The sequence below is a fragment of the Pagrus major genome, chromosome 5 (assembly GCF_040436345.1).
Source record: "Pagrus major chromosome 5, Pma_NU_1.0".
NCBI classification, from domain to species: Eukaryota; Metazoa; Chordata; class Actinopteri; order Spariformes; family Sparidae; genus Pagrus; species Pagrus major.
The window spans coordinates 10,375,361-10,396,823 of NC_133219.1; the positions used below are offsets into that span (position 1 = coordinate 10,375,361).

Here is a 21,463-nt window from a genome sequence, read left to right on the forward strand (position 1 = left end):
AAATGAAATAAAATACCCACCCATATAACATTTGTTTGTTTTGTCTGCTTTTCTCTTTGTAGGTGTTTTTGTCAGTCGGTGAGAGCTTTAAGGCAGAGCTGACTGATGTGAGACTAGTCAGTCCCGTCCTCGGCTCTCCTCCTCGTCTCCTTCATGAGGCCAGTGTTGCTACAGTGGCTGTGCCTGAAGAAGCTGCCAGCTCAGAGGTGAGTTGTGGTTGTGGGGTTTTTTTGTTCTTTTATATATGATATATATGTAAGGTCGGGCCTCAGTGCTTTGCTTTAGGACATTTCATTAGGGTGTATGTTCCTTCTGGTGACTTGCTCATTGTGAAAGATTCCTTTCATTGAATGATGAAATTGCACTGATAGAAAATTAATCATTATACATCAGTTTATTCAATTATTTCTCGACTGCCAGAGAACAGACTTGGACTTACTGCACCATATTCCTCTGATATGACTCTTCACAGACTTTAATATAATTTGAGATGTATGTAAAACCTTGATAACTGAGTTAGTGCCGAGTCCTTGACTGCTCTGTGAACACTCAAGTGTTTCTTGTCAAGCCTATTGAAAGGTCCATGTAACACACGAGGGCTAATACATTTAACTAGATGCTAACAATGACATTTAATGAACAGACCTTCTGTGCATACTACATAAAGATACCTCATAATAAATGGCTTATTTACTGTTTTAATGTTAAAGGAAGCAATAAGATAACAGCATCATCAACTGTCTTCTCTCACATATGTTGTGCAGGTTGGATTTGCCTTCCTGGCTCTTCAGGTTTCAAGTATAGAAACAGGAACATGTGAGGCAAAAGTGACAAGAACAGGCCTTTTTGGGGACATCAGGGTGCAGTGGACAGCTGGGTATCCTTCAGGACAGGCTCCACCTGGTCTTGGACTGGGAACTATCACCCCAAGCTCAGGTAAAACACCAAGAGAGTTAATGATGTCTGAAGCAGTGTAGAATCACACACTGTCTCAAACCACTTTCATTATTTTTTTCAAATGATTTAATGTGAAGTAGTATAGAACAATAATAGTAGAACAATCAATGCTTTAATGCCTCATTTGTTCCTATTTTAATTTTCTATTTTGTGCATGCCTTTCAGTATCCTCAAAGAAATATCAGGAATTTCCAAATTTGGGATTAATACAAGACCTCTATCTATCTATATGCTTGTTGTCTGGTGTTCAGACTGATGCCTAACATTATCTTGGACTAATGATAACTTGCGCTATTAACTGCAGGTAATTTGCTCCTTTCTTCATATTCAGGCTCACTGAAGATGGCCCATGGAGAGAGGACTAAAGACATATCGCTCACAGCTGTTGCTGATGCATCTGAGGCAGCTTCGTATGCTATACACCTCAGTGCTGCCACCTCCAGCAGTTCTGCTGCCGGTACTGTCAAGCTCAGGTAATGGTTTCACAGTGGTCTGGAGTTGTAGGAATACAAACCTGGTACATGTTGCAGTTGTTAGTTTGGTGGCGTTTTTTATTTCTACAGATCATATATGTTCATGAAAAAGCAACTTCTCTCAAACTCTTTCAGTGATTTCCTTTGCTAATTATGCCATAACACCCTAAGAGATGACATCCTAATGTTACTAATGTTATTTAAATAGCAAAAACAATTTGAATATTTAGTCTACGTCAAATGTAGCCTCTCTCCGATGTCTGTCCTCCTGCACAGGTCAGGATTTACTGTGGCAGAAGTGGAGCCAATGGGAATCTACCAGTTTGCCCCCGATTCCCGGAAGCTCGTCATTGCAGAGGACATCCAGACAATAACACTTTATGTTCAGAGACTCTACGGTTCTCGTAGCAACAGCACCCGCCTGTCCTATACAACAGTAGCAGGCAGTGCAGCAGCAGGAGAGGACTTTATTGCAGTGCCAGATGGCCGTTTGGTCTTTGACTCACCTCGCCAAACCAATACTTCCTTCCACCTTTCAATACTTGATGACTCTCTTTCAGAGGCTGATGAGTACTTTCACATCAACCTTACAGATGTTCAAGTCCTTACTCCAGACTTAACTTGGGCAGAGTCCGCTCCTCGCCTCAACCCTCAGCACAGTGTGGCCAATGTCACCATCCTGGCCAGTGATGTGACCGGAGGAGTGCTGAGTATCGGACCTGAACTGGTCCAGATACCTGAGGACAGGGATGAGGAGACCCAGCAGGAGAGGAAGGTGGTTCTGAGGGTGCGCAGATCCGACAGTGCAGCTGGGGATGTGAGGGTTCGGGTCCAAGCATATGGAGGTTTGTGTTTGTTTTGCTGCACTGCTTTATTTCTCCATTGCAGCATTATATTGTAATATAATGTGTTGCTGTGGTCTTTTATCCAGATGGAAGTACAACACCTCCTCCATTCACTCTGGAACCTGTTGGGAACCTTGCAAAGGAGCAACAGGACTTCCGCTTGGAGTCCACTATAGTTTCCTTTCAGGCTGGTCAGAATGAGGCAGAAGTCATCCTCCTCATTTTGGATGACTCAGAGCCTGAGGGACAGGAAGTATTCTTCATTTACCTCAGTGATCCAGAGGGAGGTGCACAAATCACAGACAGTCCATACCAGGACTTTGGAGCTTTTACCAAGATCACTATCCTTGGTAAATAATGAGTAAAAGATCTTTGCTTGACTGTTATGCTCGGGTGTGTTCCAGCAATTAAAAATTATGCGAGGGTCTAATCAAATTGACTCACAGACATGTGTATGTCAGCGTTTTTCTTCAGTTTCCTAATGCCATTTAATTTGCATGAGGTCACTGCTACATTTGTCACCAGCTGCTATTTCAGGCCTCACATAATCACTGCAGTAGCCAGCTTATTTGATTATTCTGCCTGTATGATCATTTACAAAAATGAAAATTATTATAAGATTGTGACATTATGAGGAGATTAATCTGCATTCATTCTGTTTTATTCTTCCCTCTGTCCATACCAGGGAGTGACTTCCATAACGGTATTGTAGGGTTTAGCTTCAATTCCCTGATGGGCCAAGTTCTGGATGAGGATTCAGAGAACAGAACTGCTCTCCTCTTTCTTCAGAGACAGGAAAACAGGTAATAAAATAAGCTTTTGGTTAGAAATTGAGGTTAATAACAAATTGTCCGCGAAAAAGGTTCAATATTTGACTGCAACCAAGTTATTTAGTCTGCTCTTCTTTCTTTTGTTCAGAGCCTTTGAGGATTTGCAGGTGTTCTGGAGAGCTACCTTCAGCAAGGCAGCACTAACTCTTGTCAACAATGGAGTCAACCTAACCAGACAGCTGGTGCAGACCTCAGGAACTGCGCTGTGTAGCAGAGGAGAGATCATCTGTGCTCTCACTGTGGAGGTACAGGATGATGAGGTGAGAAAGAGGCAGTGGCCCCTGGTGAAAGCAGTGCTGCAGCATGTCGGTATCTGTCTGCCCTTGTAATCCGCTCAATCCTGCAGTATAAGGGTAGATCACAAATGAGGTAGAAGAATAATGTTTTTCTTTATCTGTGTATTCATAAGAAATGTAAAATAATCTTTCGTTTGTATTGCGGTAGGAACCAGAATTCCAGGCGTGGTTCTTGGTGGAGATTTATCAGGTGGGTGCTGGAGCTACCATCAATGAGACCACCCGGTTTGCCAACATCACCTTGGCAGAGAGTGACGATCCACAAGGCATCATTTACTTTGCTGTGGGCCATAGGCTGCCCATTGCCACTCTGATGACCACAAGGCTCAGTCTCCAAGTCTACAGACGAGCAAGCACAGCTTCAGTCATGTCTGTACAATACCGCACAGTGGTAAGAACAAACAGATAACAAGCAATGCAACAAAATTATTGTGCAAATGTTTGAAATAGTATTTGTAATCGGTTGAATTTAACACTGTTATTTGACTTATCTTTTGAAAGCACTTTTGTTTTTTTTAGCTTTGCCTCGTAGGTGTTGTAGGAAATCTCATATAAAGTCAAGGCCAACATGATTCCAACCATTCACCAGCTGAAATAAGATATTTTCCTCAGTCGTAACACCTGAACAATGTTACTGTCTCTGTCTGACCACTTTCATTGACCTGACTCACCACACGCTTCAGCAGACAAATGTAATGGTATACTGATCAAATTAGTCTCTTTCATAACATCATCATTATTTGAACTAGTTAGAAAAACTTGATTACTTCATTATGTCATGCTCTGCGTATTGTATACTGTGAGCACCAATGTTGGGCTGTACTGCACATTGTGGTCATTTTGTCTCGCAGTTATTTCCTCATTTAACAATACTGGAAAATTACTGTTGAAGCAGAATGAAGGGCATTCGATGTTTGCTTGCTCTAAATTCTTCTTCATAGTAGTAAAATTGAGTCATAGTTGATTTCTCTTAATGCAAAATTGCTAGAAAGATCAACACAAAACTACTTACTTTGCATAATATACTCCTGATTTAACTTGCACAGGTATTTTTAGATATTTTTTTTAACTAAATTGTATTTAGTCGTTATTTTTCTTCTGATGGAGGTCCCTTGAAGATATCAGTCTACCCTCAGCCAGCTACACTGCTTGGATATGGATATATTAATAATGGTCACGGTTTATTGATGCTGATGATGACCAATGTTCCCTTCTCTCCAAACCTGTTTGATCTCATTACCAGCCCCATTTTCTCTGAGGCACTATGATTAAATATGTCTTTGCTACAGGCAGTTCAGGGGCATAGAGTATTCAGTGGTATTGTCACAAAGTTTGATGCATAATAAAAGCCCTTACCTTTTGATTACATCATACTTTCATAACATGGTCAATTTCACTCATGTACTTGTAATATATTTGTAATAATGTTGAAGTTTGGACTGTTGGTTGGACATAACCAACATTGTGAGAGTGGGCCCACTTTGGGTTCTGGGTAACTGTGATGATGATTCTCACTATTTTCTGAATTTTTACAAACCAAACAACCAATCAATTAATTAATAATCAGCAGATTAATCCATAATGAGTTGCATTAGTTGCAGTCCAATTCAAAATAGTTCAAAATGAGCTCCACCTCAACCAGCTATGTAAAATCCTGCTTTTCATTAATGTATGAGCCATAATAATCACAAAGGGGACATTTTATTGCATTAAGTGCTTTTACTTTTAATACTTTTAGTACATTTTTCTAATTAAACTTAATTCATTTTACTGAAGTAACAATTTGAATGCAGGACTTTTAACTGTTACAGAGTATTTTGACACTGTGTATTAGTATTAGTATTAGTACTACTAGTTCACCAGATCTGCTTTTGGAATGTAGACCACGTGGACGCTATTCACCAAATGAAAATTGGGCCTTTAGTATTCTAGAGAAGTCGGATGCACAGATGTTTTCTTTTACTTGTTCCAAGTTGCATGCTCATGTTAATGTTTTTACATTTTGTGGGTGTATTACATGTGTTGATGCAAAACAATGCTGGCTAACAAGACTCCATCCAACACAAATCATTTCTGTTTTTCCTCTAGGAGCTCCCCAGAGAGGAGTTGGTGGGTCCCACCATAATCCGGCCTGCTAAAGCAGGCATGGACTTTCCTAAACAGGAGGGTAGGCTTACCTTCGATGTGGGCCACCGTAATACATCATTGGACATTATCCTCACACCTGACCTCAGTTCATCGCTTCCCACACCGAAGCGCTTCCAGGTGGAGCTCTACAATGCAACAGGGGGAGCCAGAGTGCACCCTCAGTTTGGGCTGGCTAATGTGACTCTGGTGTCAAATGCAGCAAGTGAAGCTGTGTGGGTCTTACTGGACCAATTACATCAGCCTCTTGACACAACTATATTGAACCAGGTGCTGCAAGGACTCATTAATAAAGTCGATAAACCTCTAAGTCGTGAGCAGATGGCAGCAGTGCTCGAGGCCCTGGGGAAGGTAAGAGGGTTGAGAACAAAAAGATTTGTCTGCAAACTAATACCAAAACCTTATTTTAATTACATTCCTTCTAATTTAACGTGGAAGAGCAGATAAAATTGTTAATTTTAGTTTTTCTGGTAATTGAACTTATTACTCTGAAACAAGTGATTTTCTCCAAAGAATTATCATATTGTCCATATGAACATATTTGGTGATACATATATTTGACTTTTCCCAGCTGTTTGTTCAAATAAACTGATTTGTGTTTAATTTTTTATAAATGATTGTATAATGAGTCAGTAATGAGGGACCTGCTTCTGCATGATTTGATTTTTTCACCACTTAAAGCTTTTAAGCCATTGTAGTCCTCTGTGTCAGACAGATCTACACTAAAGGGCACGCATCACCACTGCTTCACTACTCCAACAAATCTAAGGAGCAGTTTGTCATCTGAAAAGGTCTCAGTTGTCACTGCTTGAGAGCTGCTGTCACTGCGCTGCTCTGATGTAAGAGTACATACAGTATTGCACTTCCTCAGCCTCCAGACAAGCGGAGACTTGACTGTAATTTAACAAGATGGAGTGTGCAGGGACGGAAGAGAGAGCGGAGACAGCAGAAAAGAGTTACACAGCATGAGGATACGTGGGAGCATATAGAGAGAAGCGAACAAGGCAGTGTAGAGCACTGCAGATCACAAATACAAATATGAGAGAGATAAACTTCCAAACTCTACTAGAGCAGACTGTTTCCTAGAGCATACTTGCTTGACTAATACAGAAAAAATCTTCATTCTCTCTCCCTGTGTATCTCTTTTTCCTCTGAGCCAGGTGCTTGCAGAGGCAGAGAGGACTACCTTACAGGAAAGCAGCAGCAATCTGACCTATGACCTGCTATGTGCCTTGGCCAATCCCAGTAGAGTCGACACCAGAGGCCTTAGCCATCTTGCTGAGGTGGCTGAGCGATTTGCATTCAGCATCCTCACACACAGTCAATGTGAGATGTAAGTATCAATTCTCAAAAAGGAAACATTTTACGATGTTGAGCATGTTGGATACAACCTCTCCATACATATTCCTTCAGAACAATGTTTTTTTAATTTCTTTTTCTTTTTGTTTAATTTCTCCAGAAGGGCTACCGTCCTGGAAACATGTCCATATATGACCATTTCTGCCTTCCAGTGGTACCCCACACAGATCAATGGACATAGATTCAGAGGCCGTAACGCTGACTTCTTCCAGCTCCCAGATACTCTGCTGGCAGTACCAGCAACCTCCACTGCTGACTGTGGCAACCTCAGCCGCATTCAGCTAACAGAGTTTAGAACTGAACACTGGTTTCTCACCAATGATACAATCACTGCTCTCAATGGGAAGGTAGGGAACCACTGATATAATTAGACTGCATATTTGCCTCCAAGTGGGTAATTGTGTTTGATTAAAAACAGCAGGTGGCAGTATTACTCCAGTGTAAACTAGCCATTATTTTTTGTAGCTCACTCCACAGCTAAACTCCCCTCTCTTCTTCTGTTTATATCTACTTTAGGTATTCTCAGCCAGCCTCCAAAACAGAGGGTCACGACCCCTAGAAGATGGTAATGAGGTGGTGTATCGTATCCACAGCCCTGGTCAGCAAGTTAAACCGGGGCGGTCTATGTGCCTTCTCTGGAACCAGACCACTGCAAGGTAATATACCACAGACGCACCTGTTCTAATGCATGCTAAGCTTAAAGCAGCCAATTTACACTCAATGTTTCTATTCTCGATAATACAGCCATGATCGCTTCAAGATTACCTGGTAATATCAGCAGCATGTGTTTAGTCTTGTTTATGGCTACTGAAACCTTTTTTATCTCTTAATTAACCCATTTACAGCCTCTCTCTGATACCATACATATAAGTACACACAGTTTTCCAAGTAAAGGGCAAAAGACCAAGTAAGGCCTCTCTGGCCACAGGGGAAGTTATATCTCTCCTATGTTTCCTATCTGAACATTCAGTCCACCACACTCTGAATCCTCCCACTTGGAGTCAGTTTGTTGAGGACATTCCTGGGGTGTGGAATGGGACTTGGCTAGAACACACTGTTACGAGTTAAGAATTGGCTGGAACAGCCACTTGGACAATGTGCCCTCGGAAACAAAAGGTTGAGATGGAGGGTAAAAAGAGCGGAAAAGTCACTGTCAGGGAAAGGTCAATGTTGCTGCATGATTTTCTTGTTGTGCTTGTTGTTCTTGTGTGATACTTTTGAAACCAAATCCAGCATAAACATGATAATAATGTTTGGGTATGTTGTACAGCCTCTTTGAATGCTAAAGGTCACGGTGACAACAGATAACGGTGACACCTGAGAGCAAATTGGACATGATGATACATCCTCTCCTCTCCTCTCCTCTCCTCTCCTCTCCTCTCCTCTCCTCTCCTCTCCTCTCCTCTCCTCTCCTCTCCTCTCCTCTCCTCCTCTAGCTGGTCATCAGATGGTCAATACTGCAGGGTTGTGAAAGAGAGTGGGAACTATGTGGAATGTGCCTGCTCCCACTTGTCTATCTACACGGCCTACGCAGAGTTTGCCACTCTTGCATCCTACAACGAGGCCTTCTATGCCTCGGGATTTATCTGCATCTCAGGTATCAAACACACACCCTCTACTGTATGTCTTCTCTTTTTGTGCACTACCTACCTGCCTTTTCTTCGGCTTTCTTTTTCTTTGGAGTTTGATCTTCCACATTCCTCCCACATTGCTATAAAAAGCCACGGCTGATATGTTATATAAATAATTTATTGATTAATCATTAAAATTGGTTCTCTCTGTCTCCATCCTCAGGCTTTGCATTGGCTATTATATCCCACGTGCTGTGCTCCCGTTTCCCCATGTTTGCTGCCAAACTGCTCACTCACATGATGCTGAGCTGCCTTGGAACCCAGGTAATACAGTTCCTCTGCTCAGATCTTGTGCAGTAGTACAGTGCTTTACTATAAAGGTCACATTGAGCACTCATGGTTCAAAGAATTATGAAGGCTGAGACCTTCATATGCCCACACCATCTGGATTAGTTTCTTTGGCATTTCCATCCATTTGTATCTACACATTTTCTATACAGCCTAATGTAGATGGATTTGCAAATTGTTTTAGAGGCATTCAACTCTCATCTCTCTGTGCTGTATGAATCAGTAGCTCACAAGCATTAATACAGCTGTAATGCTGTAATGTAATGCAACACACACCTTCACTTTCATCAAATACTGACAGAAAACACACTGATTCGTGCACTCATTTATATAAAAATAAATTGAAATGTGCACACACTCACACTCACTCTCTCTCTCTCTCTCTCACACACACACACACACACACACACACACACGTGCTACCAACCCTTCTCACTAGCCTCTAGACATGTCACAGGTATTTTCTTGGAAATGTGCATAGGCGTGAACACACATCATCGAATGTCATTGGTTGCGCAGCTTGCGGGCCGACGCGTCCTGACAACGCAACCATGCCCCCCGCACCATCGCCCATTAAAAACGCAAGCTGTCACATAAGCAATGAGCGAGATAGATATGCGGCTGCAGGTCATTCTCTCAGCTGGTCCCACTCATGTCTGTGTGTGTACGTGTGCGTGTGTGTGTGCGTGAGCGAGTGCGGGACTGGTAATTTTCCACTGGTCCCCCGTCTCTTTGGTTGACAAACACGAGCCCCTACTAAAGCAGACTGTCGTTGGGGGCTAACACCTTGGGCTGGACCTGTTTATGGCCCAGGCAGAGCCCCTGAACCTAAAAGGGTTTTGGATGGAAAATTCCGTCCTGTTCGGATTCCTTGTTGGTACTGTACTGCACGTAAGGCCCTCTTCCTTGGATGCGCACATGTCTGAGATCGTGCTATAGTTTATAAAGTACGTGTTGGTGTGGGTGTGTTTCTGTGCCCTTCTACTCACGGCCACTCGATGAAGGCCTGCTTGAATCACTGACTGAAGACCTAACTGAATGGGCTGGTCGTGAGATGTACCCTCTAGATGGTCTTTTGGTACTGCTGGGAATACTATGGAAGTAACGGTGGGCACACAGTACAGGATGTGTTGAATTTAAATGGACCAAATTACGTCATTCTTTTCACTTGAGTATGCAGTTTATCTTAGATCTGAAGCAGATTGAGAGAAACAGAAAAAACACAACTTCCCTTATATATAAACACATGAGTTGCATGATGTTTTTGCTTCTCTGCCCAGTATTCTGGCTGCCAACAACATAAGTAGGCCAATCAAGAACACTACATGTACCTTCCTGACTGGCTCGCCCTTCATTGTTATAACATGTATGTATAAGGTGATGTGTGCAGTGGACTTAATTCTAAAACGCGATAAATTGTCCTTAGATTCAGTGTTTCAATGCTAGAGAAAATCACCCGCCTCGCACCTGAAACTGTTTATCCCTTATCGGATGTTTTAACAGGGAGGAGATGTATTTTATAAAAACTAACATGAAATGGCTCTAATAACATTTAGGAAACAAAACGTTGTGGTTCAGATGTTTAGTTTCTGGCAGTGTTCCTGACAGGTTCTGCCTATTTTGGGTTCCCTTGTGGTTAAGTACAAGTATTTAAGTAACGTATGCAACTAAGTAATATCATCACACCAAAACTAATTTGCTGGAGGCAATCTGTATTCTATTAAACTGAAGCCCAGCTGAGCCAATGGATTCAGAGGCTTAAGGATAAGTAAACGCATTAACTATCCAGTCTCTCTTCAGGAAAATATCATGTCATATAGGTAGACAATGAAAGCATCACTATAGGAGATAAATGTATATATTTATGTGTTTTGATGTGAAGTACAGGGTTGTGGTGTAACAAATAATGATGACATGTAAGGCTTTAAAGTTCTCGCTGAATAATGACTGATACATAATTGAGTTTTGAAAAAATGTAGACGAACATTTAGAGTAAGAGCAAATTCCTTGAGTAGGCCTCTCAGACAGCAGAAACAAAAAACACAAAAGAAATAAAACCTTCCACGTGTTGTAGAATACACACAGTACATCTCAGTACAGTACAGTTTGTGCCAGTACTGTTCTTGTAAGATTAATTTGACAGACTGTAGATGCTGAATATGTAAAATGCATTCTATTTGAATTGAAACTGTTTTGAGATGCTTAAATTGAGAAAAGAATATTTTTTTACCTTAAATTTTTAGTGTAGGTTGCAATAATACATGTAATTTGTATTCAGTAACTGACTACACTCAAAGCAATGGGACCCAACCTTAATTAAGTCTATATCTTTAAGGATTTATCTGCATCCTCAGCTGTAACTGTTGTATTAGTCTATGGTGGGCGTTGTGATCAAGTGATCAGGGTTAAATTTCTGTATTAAGGAGGCCAAAGATCTTGCAACTTTGATAGATGAGACAGAAACGTCTCCTGAACTTGTGGGTCGCAGCCTTGCTCGTGCCTCACCATTGATTTGAACTGTCAGGTCCAGCTCCAACCACCTCTGACAGAGAGGGCTCTCCATCTGTGGTGGCTGGGCTGTAATTAGTCACTGACGCTGCCCTCTGTGGGGAGAAAATTAAAGCTGCGGGTTGATTTATTTCTCTCTGCAACAGCTACAGTCAGCTAGAGAGAACTAGAATAAAATCCCATCCCACGGTGAGAATCTGAGAGCTGATAGCAAGTGGAGAAAGTGGAGGCTTGTGGTTCAATTTATGTAGTTTTAATTGTTTTACTGTCTCAGTATCTCGACTGCCATCCTTTTGACATTTGTAGTTTTGAGTTAGAAAATGTTACACCATTAGTATTAGTAATAGTTTTTAAAGAAAGGAAGGCAGCAAGAGTATGAGTATAAGCAAGAGAGTAAGTCGCTTGTTGCTTTGCTTGTTCTCTACAAAGCTCCATCTCCTGCCTGTTTTGTAGGCATTACATAGTTTGACATCCTGGGATTTCCGTCTCTTGTCAAAAAATAAATTACAAGACAAGAGCCACCTTAACAATAGCTCTATTGTCAGGGACCCACTGATAGAAGGTCACAGAAGTGTGAGGGGCATGTTTTGTCTCATCTTCAATGTTCCCTGGCAACTGTGGCAGTATCATCAAAAAATGAAAAACAATGAATTATGTTCTCACATCACTTGGCAGGGCCACATAGCATATGACAAGTAAGTCGTTTTGGTCACATCACAACTGTTTCCTTAACTTTTGATGTCAACATGACGTGAGTGTTTAGCTCAGTCCATCAAATTTCTTTAAATAGCTAGTGCAGCATAGTTTCAAAAAAAGTTGGGACAAAATTAAACTAAAAACACAATGCAATTATTCTCAAACCAACTGTGTTAACCAACAACAGTTTCAGAAAGTGTTCCCAAGCCCATGTAGTGATATCCTTTATACAATCATGTTTTCACAAAGTGGTTGAGGATGCCCCTTTCATACCAAATCATAAGCATTGAGCAATCCACAAATTTCCCAGTCTTTAGTTGCGGCTGTTGCAACTTGTTTGTAACTGGCAACAAATTCAGAATAAGCATATATTTGCAAAAATCAAGGAAGTTGAGGTAAAACATGAAATATGATGAATGATCATGTTCTGTTTTATGCATGTTATACACAGCGTCCCAACGTTTTTGTAATAAGGTTTAGGGTTTTTGTAAGATAACTTTAGATAGGTATTTCAGATACAGAAGCATGTATAAACCTGATCTAGTTTTAGCATCAAGACACCCACAGGGCGACAGAGAGCGCCCCCTGACATCGATATAGACGTCAGACCTCCTACTGAGAGGTATAATGATTTGTCCCTTCCACCACCTCAAGGGAGAGTCCTCTCACTGTGAACGACTCCTGCTTTATGTGTGTGTGTGTGTGTGTGTGTGTGTGTGCGTGTGTGTGTGTGTGTCAGAGCTTGTGCGGTGATAGGGTCCGGCTCTAGGCAGCAGTTTGTCCTCCCCTCAGCAAGACAACTGAAGATTGTCTGTGTTGAGTGGAAATTTACCAGTGCATATGTACAATGTAAGTGAGCCTCACCTGGTCGTAAGTGTGTGTATGTTAGTGTGGCATTTTGTACATGTCTAGTGAGTATGCAAGTGCAGTCTATATATGTGCAAATGTGCATGGAAGTTTTGGTGGATTATCCCCTTCTGTCGTCAACATTGCAACATTGAAGAAACATTTTTATAAAGTGAGAAATGCATGATCTTTTTAAGAAGATATTTGTTGATTGGTTGTATTGGTCCCAGTACAGCACAGTTATAACCTCTGTGTTTCTAGAACATTGTAAGTCCATCAAAATTAATCACATTGCACAAATTTTCTCAAAAAGAAAACAAATACACAGAGAATCTGATTTGGATAGCTGTATGTGTTCCTAAATGTAAAAAAAAAAAACACACTCGCAGATCACTATTTATTAGTTTTTTTCTGTCTCTCCAGGGGACAGGTCACTGCCGTCATACGTCTGCATTTTATCAAAACATGAATCAATGACAATACAAGACAGCAGGGTCACAAAATTGATGGATATTCTGGTTAGAGGCCTCCTTTAAAACACAATGATGGTTTCGTTTCTCTTTTTATTTACACCCCTTCTCTCTCCTTTTCTAATTTTTTGCAGCCCCGCAGGCACTTCATCATTCCACTTAGATTCAACCTTTCCCACAAGTTAATAAAAAATCAGAGGCCTTAAGCCATGGCCAAAGAGATTCCCGAAATAGAATGAAATAATATTTCCTGACAGGACATGATATAATTACTAACTGGCAGTCTTTCCAGGGAAAGGTGAAGAGTCATCAAAGCAGTTTTAGTTCTGCTGTAGCACTGTGTGCCAGTAACTGAAGTATCACTAAACAAACTCCAAAATGTACATCATCGACAGTTAGTAAAATCACAGGCACTAAAGTAAATTTAGGCCTGTTATTTCAACATCATATGAATCTGTTGAAGGTCGTTAAACATTTATATTCAAATGTTCCCAAGCCCAGTACTTTTTAGGTCCTTGTTGAGTAATAATATGAGTGACAGAATTCTCATTACTCAGCCTGTTTGAATACAGTTGGGATTTTGGAGACGTGTGTGTGCTTGAACACACATATTCAGGTGCCGGTGTGGGAAAGGAAAATCGTCTCCATCACTATTGCAAACAAAACACAATTTGATTTCTCATCCATTGTAATTAAACAGCCCTCCACATCCCAGACAGCCTTTCCCACACACTCAGTGAAGTGTTTACCCCAGTGGTCCCAGTGCTTTATTCCGGTATCTGGGAGGTGTTTAGGTGATTCTTAGTTCTGGTTATAGAGGATTTCCTGTTAGCTCTGGGACTGGATCCAGCATTCAGACGTCTGCGCCCCAATCCACAAACACACACACGTGTAAACACTAACTTCTGTCCCTCCCATACACCACCCACACAACCCCTGACGTCCCGTCTCTGAGAAGAACAAAGACGCAGTCTGATTGCTGTTGGGATTCCTTAAAGTTCCTGTTTGTCGTCAGTGTGCATGTGTACGTGGGATGGGGGGGTTTATGATTTTGGAGAGTGTGCATGCAGTTTCTCAGCTCTCCAAGAATTGTGTAATCCAAAGCATCCTTGTCAGTAGACAGTAAGATCAACACAAGTCTTTGTAGATGAAGTGAGTCACTTTTCCTGAGGAAGTTTATCTCTTTCCATCACGACCAATCAATCATTAAATTCATAAACAGAGAGAGGTTTTGTGTTTCTGTGTGCGTGTGTCAACTTCCCCAGTTTACATCAGAGAAAATGCCTATATCTTATCATATTCAGTGCTTATAATTGCAAGTATATGGGAACAAAATGAGAACGCAGAAAGGGGGGAAATAACAGAAAATATTGTGTTTACTTATTCCTTCTTCTGTCCATTTTCAAATTGTCCCAGTGGATTTTTCAGATACTTCAAATATGTGCAAAATATTTTTTTTTCAGTTCTTTCCTCTCCTGTTAGCATCATTTTTGCTTTGATATTATCAAAGAATAATCAGCAAGATAAAGTACACAGCTTGCCCTTGTTAAGATTTAATACAATTCTAAGCTCTTTACTGTCTGTCAGCCCGAGCTAATGGCAGGCAAGTGATGGAAGGGTATAAAGTATCAGCAGTCAGGGCCTGTGTTACTGTGTGAGTGTGTGTACAGGACAGCGGAGAGGTGAAGACGGCCTTTTGGGAGACTCACATTACGCTCTACTGGCTGGTCCAATGCCTTGTGCCTAGTGTTGCCCTGACCCCTCTCCTCTTCATCTGATCTGTCTCTGTTCAAGTCAGCAGCATCTGTCTTCTCACTGTTCATTCTGACCTTGTCTCTTTTGCCTGATACTGTAAAATGAGATTAAACCATTCAAAGTAATAGCTCATTCTTCGTGAGAAAATCTTCTTTCATGTCTTCATTTTCTTGTTTTACTTTCATATATCTTTTTGCCCCTCTGGCTTTTTCCTTCTCCTGTTTCCTAACCTTTATTTCAGTAAATGATGAGTAATGTCGCTGCTTCTATTCTCTCTCCCCTTTATCATTTTGGCTGCTGCTGGGCTTAGCTGGGAGCCATGACATTACGAGCTGCAAAAAGACTGTCTCACTCTGTCTCTACCCCTCCTTCTCTCTCTATCGTTGCGAAAGTGGCTGGTCACATCCTGTGTGACTCATCAGTTTGAGCAATGACGATATTTTCACATGTTGCTTTTCTGTAAACTGATTACAGACACTTGACTTGCTCTGAGAGACTCACCATGTCTGCCAGAACCATTTTTATCAAAGTATAATAACATCATCAAAAATTGAATCAATGCCAGTCCTTAAAGATACCCTGTGGAGTCTTCTTGTTTCTTACAGGAGCACATTGTAGTCCAATCCCAATACACCCCTTACCCTTCCCACTTAGCCCTACCCATCCACTTAGCACGATCATGCCTAGGGGTAGATGTCCCAATGGGATAGAGGGTTGTAATGATTATTTTCTTTGTTACAAGCATAAAACAATGGCTGCTGGTTTGCTGATGTCTCAGTACATAACTCTGTAGCTAGCTAATGTTACATTGTTATTGTTGATTTGTGCATGACAGTCCTGCATTTTGACACATTTTAATGTTGCATTCTCCAACTCTGATGACATATGACACCCATCATTTTACTTTAAGTCCAGCAGCAAAGTTGCTCCTCTAATTTCAGCACAGACTGGCAGGGTTGAAGCACAGACTGCTAATGTTTAGCCTGTAAAGCCCCATTAGTGGCCAGGTAATGAAGCAGTACTTGGTTGACTTGAGTTGTTCATTGTGATAACACCAGGTGTTCAGGTTAGCCAAAAAAGGGACCCAAAGGCAAGACACTAAGGCAAGCAGGAGGACGTAACAAAAAGCTTGGTTAATCAAAAGAAAAGACAGGCAATAAAAGTAGGCAACAAAAGAAGGTATCCAAGAGCACAAAAAGCTAAACAAACCAGGATAATGTGAGGACACAGGCAGCAAACGCAGGAAAAACATGAGAATAAAATAAGGCCAGGGAACAGACAAGAAATGCAGGACTGACGTGAGGAAAATAAACTGACATAAACTGACAGAGAGAGGGAACGACTCAGACTTAAGAGACAGGTTAAACTAATAGGACAATCAAAAAAGTTGGGTAAAAAAACACAAAGACAGGAAGTGGAAAGTAAAACATGAAACATTAGGATAAATCTACCAAAATTACACAGGAAACAGCCAAACCAAAAACGCAAACCATGACACCAGGATTGCCGCAGTAACAGAAGAGAAATCCTCAGAGCTGAAGAAAGCATGATGGAAATGTCCGGTTGCATTTGTTTACATAAATGCTATCGATGAGTACTGAGGGGTCTTGAAGGTTTGTCCCATTTCATAGGGGGAGATTTCAACCACTACCACTTGTACCTAAGGGACAAGGGGGCACTCAAACGATGGGTAGAGGTTAAAGTTGGAAAAATTAAATTGAGCCTGTGTCTTTCCTTGAGGCCTATCCGATGAGCTGGACACATTTATTTTTTCAAAAAACATTTGCAAAATAGCAGGTATTTTAAATGTTTTGAAAACCTACATTGTTTACATCAATGACAGCTAGCAGTCTTTGACGGGTTCTTAGCAGTCCCCCCAACTAACTGCTGATCAGTTGTGAATGCATAGTGCTTGCAGTGTTTGGTTTGTAGACCATTTACTTTCCTAAGTAGATTATCTGATTTGACAACAATCAATCAGTAGACATAGTCAGCAAACTACATTAGTTCTGAGACTTTAATTTGTTTTCGTCTGTAGTAGACAGCCTTCTGTCTGATCATCTCATATAAACGTTACAAAATGATTACACAGTATCAAACCATAAAATCTGCACCACAGAATTAAAAGCTCAGCTCACCTTCTCTTTGTCACGTACAACTCATGACACATGCTTCATTCCATCACGTTCATGATGATTTAAAGCAATGTTTCACTAATGTGTGTCATCAAGTCTCACACATGTTCCTCAACACTCTACACAACTCTAAACAGATTGAATCTGTTTCGTAATAGAAATTTAACCACCGTCTGTAGCTCTCACCCAGGTGCTGTTGCACAGACACCTTAAAGGCAGCAATCATGTTTTTTTTTAGTTGTTTATCTACCAGGGTGGCCAGACATTAGTCATATCTGGATTGTATCCAGAGGTTGGCATCAGGAAAACACATGCACAATACGATAATTGTGCCATCCTTTTCAGTCCAGCACAGGTTTTTCCTTTGCAAACTATTGCCCAATAATATGGTAAATTGGTAACTGTATGTTCAGTCATTAACTCACTTTGCTTAACATTATGATCCAATATAAGGACATAATTTACCTGTGCAGTATTTATAATGTGCAGTTACTGTGCTTTTGCATCGGTTTCAAGCAGTTATGGTTAAGTTGCATTAGTGGTGTTGGTTTTTTAACAAGTAGTGACAGACTCTGCCCTTTCTGGACTCTGGAAGTTACAAAAGTGCCAAAAGTCTGTTGTCCTAACAGCTGGTGACCGTAAAAATACTTCCACGAACTTTCCCCTATTTCCAGATAAAACACAGTAAACAGAAGGCCGCAGTAGCCTTTCTCCTTCATCAGGGCTCTACACAGTACACATCCATGAGCAAATCTTACAAGCTGTCAGTGCCAAAGGAATTATTAATACAGAAGCATGGACATTCTGCTGCAAAATGTAGTTGTTTACTTTTTTTATAAAACTGGTGCAGTTATCTGGTAATGTGAGGGGTTTACAGATCCACTTTTAAGCCTCCTGAACTGCTCACAGACTAATCAGGTCCGCCCTGATAATATCAAACATGTTTGAAATTTAAAATCTGGATGATTACATTGGTACTTTCTGAGACGAACCGCAACAACCAATGAGAGAGGCATTGCGGAGCAGGTGATGGTGCTGTCAAGCAATGGTAAACATTGTAGCCCTTGAGGTAAATGTTAGCTAGCATACTGCTTTTGACGGAAAAGTAAAATCTCACCTCTAGTTCCCACTGAAGAATAGAAAACCTGAGTTGGCCGCGTCTCCCCACTCATCTAGACACCGTCTGCTTTTGTTTTTTTCTCACTGCAACACGTAACTACAGCAAGTTGTTGCACGATTTTAATCAAATTGTGTTTATGTCTGCTTCCCCATGAGATCACATGAGAGGGATTACATCTGAGCCTAGCTTCAGTCTACAGAGCCAGAGCATTAAAGTCACACCCCAGTTAGATATTCAGAGTATACTGATATTGTGTCCTTATTGCACCAAATTCGACACTGCACTCCTCAGCAACAAACCATCCAAGTGTGAAGTAAACCAGATCAACGGTTCTCAAAAATGTCCTACTTTATAGTTAGATAACAAGTCACTGTGTTAAGTCCATAAATACAGAATCCAAAATAGATATGGATAGATATTCTGCTGCAATATGTGCAATTAAATTGTATATGAAATGTATGTTTCAAAGACTCACTCTGCACTGTGCACTTACAGAATCTATGAATTAACTAAATCTATATCCAATAGATATGACCTATTTCTTTTCTTCGGGCTATAACACATTGACATCCCCATTCATTACCTGCTTCAGTAGATAAATGACAATGAACAGATCGATATCTGGGCGTAAAATCACTTGTGGCAAGTCAAGTCAGATCAAGGGCTTGTATCATTTATCAGTTGCTGGCAGCCCTGTAATCTTATTTCATCATGGCGGGTTCATTATTTAAGAATTTAAGCCCATTGTTTAGTAAATGTACTGGCATAAATAAATCAGTTTGAAATGTAACGTCATTGATCTACTTAGCGTTGTACTACATAAACTCTCAATGCAGCAGCAGGCACCTATTACCTGATTTTGTGGAGTCACTGAGTTTGTCATCAAGGGCTTTATCAAACAGGCTGCTGACACACTGCATGATAAACAAAGTGGGAGCCCACATTTGTCAAAGTCCTCGCTATCCTGCTCTATTTTTGGATTTCGACAGCCTATCTTGGCAGAGCTTTTGTGTGTAGAGCGGCGGTTTAGAGAAGTGAAAACGTGCTTTAACCTGAAGCTATTGAGGTCAGTAGTGTTGCCATACTAGCGTGATGTTTGCACTGGTTTTCTAGGTCAGGTTTACCAGGATGTTTCCCAATTGCTGTAACATACATACAACACGACCCACTCACATGATAGCTGTCTGGTTCTGCCTCTGTTGCACAGTATTTTAGCCATTTTTGTATTCTCGTGAAGTCATTTTCGGTGAAGATTCTGTCAAAAGCCTTTAAAGCCATTTGAGGTCTTCTCATGCTTGGCTACAACATTAGAGCAAGGGAGAAAGGAAGAGATTGAGTCAGCCCTGTGATGCCAGCTTAATTGCCTGAAACAGAATGAGAGTCGCCTAACTTCCTCAAAGAGTCAGGAAATGTTGAATGGAGGAAGGAAATTGCGAATGGTAATCAAATAAAACTGTATCTATAATAAGCTCTGTTGTCTAGCAGATTGTAATCAGTCTACTTTGTCAGTTTGTTTTTAGCTTTGCTTGAATCTTGAATCTCATTTTTATCTTCAGTATAATTTAATAAGTTTGAGCAGCAGGAGTATAAGACGATGACGACAGCAGGTGCTCTGCAGATCGCAAGTGCATTTACTCACAAACACAACATATCTTAGTCATGAAAACATAAAAAAAATACACAAATAAACACTTACATGTAGATTCTAGCACACCATGTGAACATGCTCACACATACAAATACATTTATACAAACACAAATGCTTTTCACGAACCAGCTCCATGATCTCTCATAGTTATGAAACACATGCATATGCCTGCATTAATGAAAGCACAAACAGATAAACAATCACAGATGGCTGTATGTGCATGTACCCACTCATTCAATCCACTCCACCCTATACACACATACAGTGAGAGAGAATACATAGCATCACAAACACAACCCCAGCCTTCAGCTCTAGGTCACTTTGACCTGCAGGGGTCACTGTAGCTCCACAGCTAAAGCCAAGTTCAACAGTGGCCTGTGAATGAAGTGTCTGATCAATGACTCCCCTGAGCTCTTATTTTTATGACTAGACATTTTTTGGAACACACTAGGACATTGCTGCACTGATGTCCAGACGAAAACGGTCTGAGTGAAATCTTCCATCTTTTATAACTTGAATAAATCTTACTGTAGAGATGTTTAAGCCATACAGAGGAGGCCCACTGAGACATTATACAATGCATGATAGTACAGCTGTGGCTCTAATTAAGTCTAAATTACACACTGAGGTACCACAGCACAGTGTAGAGGCAGACAAATGGAGCATACAGTGTTTAACTTGATCACGCTCTTGACAAATTGATTGGCCTTACAGTCACAGCCACCCATTGACTGACAAAGAGCTGCTACAGATGAGCCAGCTTACACGGAAGGGATCTCTCCTCAATCGATGGCCTGTTGGACAGCAGTGGATGAGGCCGCTTTACTGGGTCTGTATAGGTTTCTGTAGGCTTCCTGTTCAATATGATTAGACTTGGCCTCATTCTGCAGATGAATGGCTGAAGCGTGAAAGTACTACCGATATGGTAGTGATGCAAGAGGTCACTATTACAAGATCTCTGTGTGCTTTCTTGCAAACATGAGTGGCTTAAGTCTTACCTGTGATGTAACTCACATGGCCCTCTCATAATCATATCAGCATGTTGAAAAGACACGTTACATATCATTTAGACCAGACCTCCATTTCTCTCTCTGCCTCTGATTCTAAATCAGTGTCACATGAAAATGGAAAGATGGCCTGAGCTATTGACTAAAATCACTTCAAGGGTAAAAAGTCAATTAAAGGGTAATTCCACCAATTTTAGACATTAAAGGGGCTCTATTTAACAATTTGTAGCAATTTACATCTATTAATCACTTTTTACATTGGCCATATGTGAGCGGATTGTAACGTGGCGTGAAAAATTAGACCTTCCCCGTCTCTTCTGGTTGCCTATACAACAGTGTGGATGATATGTTTAAGTTGTTTAAACCTGTTGACTGTGGATTTCTTTGGAAAGGACTAGGGTCAGATTTTGTCCGACAATCCAAAGGAAGTAACTATATGCACGTCCTTTGATGC

At 40.9% G+C, this 21,463-nt stretch overlaps 1 protein-coding gene across 1 annotated transcript in view; it reads left to right on the forward strand.

Moving 5' to 3' along the window:
* The window catches only part of adgrv1 (adhesion G protein-coupled receptor V1), a 110,587-nt gene that overhangs the window by 44,732 nt on the left and 44,392 nt on the right, over positions 1–21,463 (forward strand). Inside the window, exons 75-88 of the mRNA XM_073465312.1 lie at positions 63–206; positions 765–936; positions 1,289–1,430; positions 1,707–2,275; positions 2,362–2,625; positions 2,961–3,078; positions 3,194–3,365; positions 3,550–3,792; positions 5,490–5,897; positions 6,707–6,879; positions 7,006–7,252; positions 7,422–7,561; positions 8,342–8,502; positions 8,700–8,800. Of these exons, the coding sequence (XP_073321413.1) occupies positions 63–206; positions 765–936; positions 1,289–1,430; positions 1,707–2,275; positions 2,362–2,625; positions 2,961–3,078; positions 3,194–3,365; positions 3,550–3,792; positions 5,490–5,897; positions 6,707–6,879; positions 7,006–7,252; positions 7,422–7,561; positions 8,342–8,502; positions 8,700–8,800 (3,054 nt within the window). The remainder of the gene's footprint in view (positions 1–62; positions 207–764; positions 937–1,288; positions 1,431–1,706; positions 2,276–2,361; positions 2,626–2,960; positions 3,079–3,193; positions 3,366–3,549; positions 3,793–5,489; positions 5,898–6,706; positions 6,880–7,005; positions 7,253–7,421; positions 7,562–8,341; positions 8,503–8,699; positions 8,801–21,463) is intronic.